The sequence below is a fragment of the Quercus suber genome, unplaced genomic scaffold (assembly GCF_002906115.3).
Source record: "Quercus suber isolate HL8 unplaced genomic scaffold, Cork oak 2.0 scaffold_94, whole genome shotgun sequence".
Classification (NCBI taxonomy): Eukaryota; Viridiplantae; Streptophyta; class Magnoliopsida; order Fagales; family Fagaceae; genus Quercus; species Quercus suber.
Genome location: NW_027069559.1, coordinates 573,177 through 579,176, shown reverse-complemented (window position 1 = coordinate 579,176; position 6,000 = coordinate 573,177). Strand labels below are relative to the sequence as shown.

Below are 6,000 nucleotides of genomic sequence, written 5' to 3'. Positions count from 1 at the left end.
AAAAAAAAAAAAAAAAAAAAAAAAAAAAAAGGTAGAGGAAGGCCAAAAATAATATTAGTAGAAGTAATAAAAAATGACATGTCAATTAGGGAAGTAACAGAGGGCATGACTTCAAATAGAATAGAATGAAGGAAAAGAGTTTACATGGTCGACCCATTCTAATAAGTCAATGATCCATAGCCGACCCAAATTTTGGGACTAAGGCTTTGTTTTGTTGTAGTTATGGTCAATTTTATATTTAGTCACTCTACAATTTCTGTAAATTAAGGGTACTTTGGTAATTTAGCTAAGTCTAGAATTTTCTATGAGATCCTAAGTATCTTAGATATACTTTTCTTTAGTCCAAGTTAGTATTTTATAAGGTATTAGTTTACCAATCAAACTAGTAGTCCTAATACTTCTAGTACAAGAAAGAGTCTTTATATTTGTGTTCAATGTGTTCAAAGGAGATGGAGAGTTGACTAGAAGTATTAGGCAAGTTGGCCTTAGGATTTTTCTTCCTCCCTTTATCTTCTTTTTTTATTTTTTTCTTTCTCTTGGTTACTGTTCATGGGCACTGTTTGCAGTACTGTCCACAAATTTAAATAATTCAATTTCCTTTTTTCTTTTTCTTTTTCCTCCTCTTTTCAACCATAAATCCAATTTTTCTCTCTTGATCCCTCACCCTTCTTCGGAAAAGATTCTAAACCCCAAAATCCACAAATCCTTCTAAAACTTAACCCACCACAACTACACGTCGACAAATTTCTCCTACGTCAGAGTCTATTAATGAATTCTAAGAATTCTGTCATAGCAATAGTGAATCTATTGTATCCTAGCCTTTCACTCGGAAATCTAACTATATTGAACTCCCTCACCACACACCAAGCCACCTCCCAACTCTGTTGTGAATCTCTCAACTCCTATCAACTACTTACCCTATCATCATTAGGGTCATATACTCCAATAAAGACCCAATTGAATTTATCCTTCACATTACTCAATAAACATGACATTGAAAACCTCCCCGCACACCCACACTTGGATCAGTTTACTCAACCACCTGTTTGCCCCATATTAAGAGCACCGTACCTGTATTTTTCGCTTCAAGTACCATCCAATCTTCAAATGGCTAGCACAAAGACTTCTAACAACACTTGCACACATTTTGACAATTTTGTTTCCTAACCAAAAAACCACATCAGACTTCCATCCGTTCAACTTGGTTTTTACAACCGCTCATTTGTTAGGATCATTTACACATTATATTCCAAGAAAACAGGTGTAGCTTCATTAGGAATACATCAACAACCCTTCCTTTACTAGTACTCCCACATCATAATTAACTGTATATACCAAATTTTAAAGATTCCTAGCTCCTTTAGGAGTTGGGTTAGTTACCCGCTGCACACTCCCCTCACTTGCTGACTTCCTCTATCTCTCCTCAATTGTACCAAATAAAGCCATAAACTTTTCTCCAAAGACTCTATAGAAACTCCTAGGAATTTGGTAAATCCCTTAATACTTCAAAATTCTCATCACCCATTGAGTAGCCTTCATACCTCCCATTATTTGATTCAAATAAAAAATTTCTTGCTCACTTGTTGATCAATCAATTCTGGCCAATGACTCATATAGTACAGGACTGGAGCTCCCCCCCACTATTATTTTCACACACTATCAATGCTCCCCAATCTGGTGAAAGCCACGGCACCTTCTGGTCCTCCAACAATTGCCCAGATTGTAACATATTTTTCCTCCACCATGTCCTCCACTGTAACTTCGTAATTGAGCGTATCATTTCAAGATTGCTTAGATCTTCACACATTGGGGTTAGCATAACATTCCAAACTCCCATCTCTACCTTCTGGTGATCTATTCTGTATTTGCAACAAAAACCCCTTGGCAGTGATCTTGCAGATGTAGCTTTATCATCGGTCATCAATCAATAGTTACAATGAGGGAGTGGAGATTCAAACTATGGATGTATCCATTAGAAACATGTGTCATAACAATCAAACATGAGTCATTAATATTAATCATTAACATGATCTAAAATCCTAAAGCATTATAAGCTAATATTATAATAATACTCTTAGATTAAAAAAGTAATAATAATAATAATAATAAAGCAATGAGAAAGAAAAGAAATGAAAGCAAACCAGGGGTATAGGGCAATGTGGAGGTCTTATAAACTCCTTTGCGGAAATAAACATCGATAAAATTAAGGCCAACGGCCTTATTTTTGACCCGAATCTCGCCTTCCTTTGGTTCTCCTAATTCCACATCTTCCCATTTAAGGACTTCCGGACCCCCAAGTTCGTGAACTCTAATAGCTTTGACCATTTTTTTGGGTGCTGCTTCTGCAAGTGCTCGCACTGTTTGCGATACTCTTCTGGCACGTGCAGGTGTAAATGGTAGTGAGTTTGGGTTTTGATGGGAATGGAAATGGGAAATTTTTGGTTTTATAAGTACCGCTAATAGGTGGTGGTACTGGTGGCACTGGCATTGATGAATTCCTGGTCTTAATAGTAATCCCATTTTTTTTTTTTTTCTGCTGATCATGACTTCTAATTTTGTCCTTTATATATATACAAACCTTAACTTGAATCTACTGAAGCTGGTACGTCATAGCTTTGGTTAACTGTTCTGATTTGTTTGTTATGTGTTGGTAAGAAGTTTCTTATTCAGAAGGTAATATATCCAGGGATCATTGGCATGCTTAAAGCCTCGTGGGTATATGGTGAATTTTGGTCAGTCATCAGGTACACCAGATCCACTTCCATTGTCAGCTCTTGCTGCAAAATCCCTGTTCTTGACCAGACCTTCCCTCATGCAATACACTGCAACTCGGGATGAGCTACTGGCAACTGCTGGCGAGGTATTTGCTAATGTCGAATCTGGTATCTTGCGAGTTCGAGTAAATCATACCTACCCTTTGTCTCAGGCGGCTCAGGCACATGCAGACCTTGAAAGTAGGAAGACAACTGGATCCGTTGTGCTGATACCATAAGGTATCATTCAGTAAGTCCTTCCAATTATCTTATCGGTTTATCCATTTGAAATGCCTTGTAGTCTGTGGAACGAATAAATGTCTTCTCAATATGGTTGGGTAGCCGAATGTAAATTAATGTTTTGAAACTAGCATGTGTGGAACGAAATAATGTCTTCTGGATAAGGCTGGGTAGCCGAATGTATATTAATGTTTTGAAACTAATCATCAAGAGAACTATTGTGACACGAATAAATGGATTGGAACTGTATCTTCCATTTTCTCTGAATTTATAATTTCTCTTACTTTTGTATATGTATGAATAATGTTTAAGTGATTAAATTTACTGTTTCTTAATATATTAGGCTTTTAGGACAATCAATAAATTATCATGATATCATAGCACGTCGTCCTAAGTTTGAACCATGTCTCTACTTTACCTCATATTTAAAAAGTTAAAAATTGCATGCGTTTGGGAGTATTAGAATAATAATTAAGTGATTAAATTCACTATTTTTTTTACAGTTTAGTTTTTAAGACAATTGGTAATTTATCAATATGTATCGTAATGAACTCATTGTGAGAATATAGATTAAGCATTCTTACAAGGTGATTTAGAGTGAGAAAGTCTAATGAAGCAGTAAGATTGTATGTTTCTTTCATTTCACATACTAGCAATTACTTCAGGGACTTTGGGATTGAGTTTGTATAAGAGAGAGAGAGAGAGAGAGAGAGTTTGTCTTTGTGAGAGTATTTGTTTATGTTTGGAAGACTGAAATCTTCAGATGAGTAGAGTTTCGCCTAAGAATAAAATCTCTGCCTAGGCTTGGCTACCTAGAATTAGCCATAAATGCGGCTCGACTACCTCGGATCAGCCATAGATTTTCTTCTTGTTCTGGTGTTGCGTTTAGATGGGGAGTTTTCACAATTTTTCAATTGAAGCTAAGTTTTTTCAAGTGGTGGTGGAGGAAGGGGGAACCTTTTTTGAGTTACGTATTTTCGAGAGGGGTAGGTATTATTCGAGATAAGTTTGTATGGGAAAAATAGCTTGTCATTGGTTGCTGTCAAAATTGGAGCAAACGGTGTTAGATCATAATTCTAGACATTTCTTTACGTTCAGAGAGGGCGATATTGCGTATACATTCCAAAAGTGTTCTAATGCTTTTGGAAATTATATTGTCGTGACTGAACTTAAGGCTGGGGGTCATAGGAGTTTGGTGATCATACCAGAAGGTAAGGTGATGCGTGGGTGGAGGGGGTTTGGCTTTGAGTTATAGAGTTTAATAACACCCAAAAAACCAACGAAAATCTCAGATGGGATGCACAAGCAGCCACAATATAATGTGAATGTTTCTCATTCTTCTGCAGCAGTGATTAGAGGAAAGAAGCAAAAGATTGTTGTGGCTTCGGATTTTAGGCCTCTTGCCATTGACAAGGGAAAAAGTATTATTGAAGATCCTTCATTAGTTGTATAAAATCCAGTGAAAGCAGTACGTGACGAGAAGGAAAGGAACCGGATTGGGAAGAGCAATTCCTTGATGTTATTCAATGGGTGTTACTATCTCCAATTTCTGATTATAGACCTATTTTGTTAGAGGTAGGAGGAATGGCAAGAGGGAAAAGTCTCTTCAGATTTGAGAATATGTGGTTAAAAACAGAGGGGTTTGTGGAAAGGGTGCAATTTTGGTGGAATCATTATTCTTTCCATGGCACTCCCAGTTTTGTGTTAGCTAAGAAATTGAAGGCCTTGAAGGAGGATATTCGCTTATGGAATTTAAAGGAGTTTGGAAATGTAGAAGTGAAGAAGAAGAGGTTGTTGGAGGAGTTAGTAAAGGTAGATAGGAAGGAAGGGAGTACAGGGATCACAATTGAGGAGAAGAGGGAGAGGGATAGAGTGATTTTAAAGGTGAAGCAGTTGGCTTCGTTGGAGGAAATATCGTTGAGACAAAAGTCTAGAGTTTTATGGCTCAAGGAGGGAGATAATAACTCAAAGTTTTTTCATCGGATGACTAATTCTTATAGAAGAAATAATTATTTGGGTAATTTAGAGGTGGATGGTGTCGTATATGAAGATGAGGCTGAGGTGGTTGCTCAAGTAGTGGGCTTTAATCAAAAGTTATATAAGGAGACTGAAACATGGCAACCAGTGGTGGATGATTTGAATTTTGATACTACTGGGGAAGTGGAGAGTGGTCTGCTTGAATGGAGATTCGAGAAGGAAGAAATTTTACAGGTTGTGCATGATATGGAGGGGAACAAAGCCCCAGGACCTAATGGATTTACGATGACCTTTTTCCGTCATTATTGGAGGGTTGTGGAGAGTGATATTTTAGCATTCTTTGATGAATTTTATGATTATGGTAAATTTGAGAAGTCCTTGAATGCTTTGTTTATTGCTTTTATTCCTAAGAAACATAAAGCCTCCAACATAAGAGATTTTAGACTGATAAGTCTACGAAGTAGTGTCTATAAGGTGTTGGCTAAGGTGTTGGCATACAAATTGAGAGGGGTGCTAAATGGTCTCATTTTTTAATCTCAAAATGCATTTGTGGGGGGGTTGTCAGATTTTGGATTTAGTTTTGGTTGCAAATAAGTGTGTTGATAGTCATATAAGCAGTAAGAGTAAGATACCAGGGGCAATCTATAAATTGGATATAGAAAAAGTCAGCCTTGCACACATCATGTTTGATGATTTCCCAACAAACCTTAAAAAGTGGCATGTAAATTGGGAATTCTTGCTTTACTTGTTGGAAAGGAACGGTTTTGGAGTTAAATGGCGACTATGGATCCATACTTATATCTTTATTGTCTAGTTTTCAATTTTAGATAATGGCTCTCCTGCTAGTTTCTTTCCTAATTTGAGAGATTTAAGGTAAGGGGATCCTTTTTAGGATGCTTAGGCAAATGGAGGAGGCTAGTATTATTAGGGGTTTTAAGGTGCATGGTGTGGGAGGTGATGAGTTATGCGTATCTCATGTGCTTTTTACAGATTATACAATTTTGTTTTGTTACCCTAGTGTTGAATAATT

At 36.9% G+C, this 6,000-nt stretch overlaps 1 protein-coding gene across 1 annotated transcript in view; it reads left to right on the top strand.

Annotated features, from left to right (window-relative positions):
* Window positions 1-3,260, top strand: part of LOC112036598 (uncharacterized) — a gene marked incomplete in the record, with an annotated part of 17,743 nt that extends 14,483 nt beyond the window's left edge. The window contains 2 exon segments of the mRNA XM_065774553.1: window positions 2,687-2,860; window positions 2,927-3,260. Coding sequence (XP_065630625.1) covers window positions 2,687-2,860; window positions 2,927-2,992 — 240 coding nt within the window.
* Between the last annotated feature and the right edge of the window lie 2,740 nt (window positions 3,261-6,000).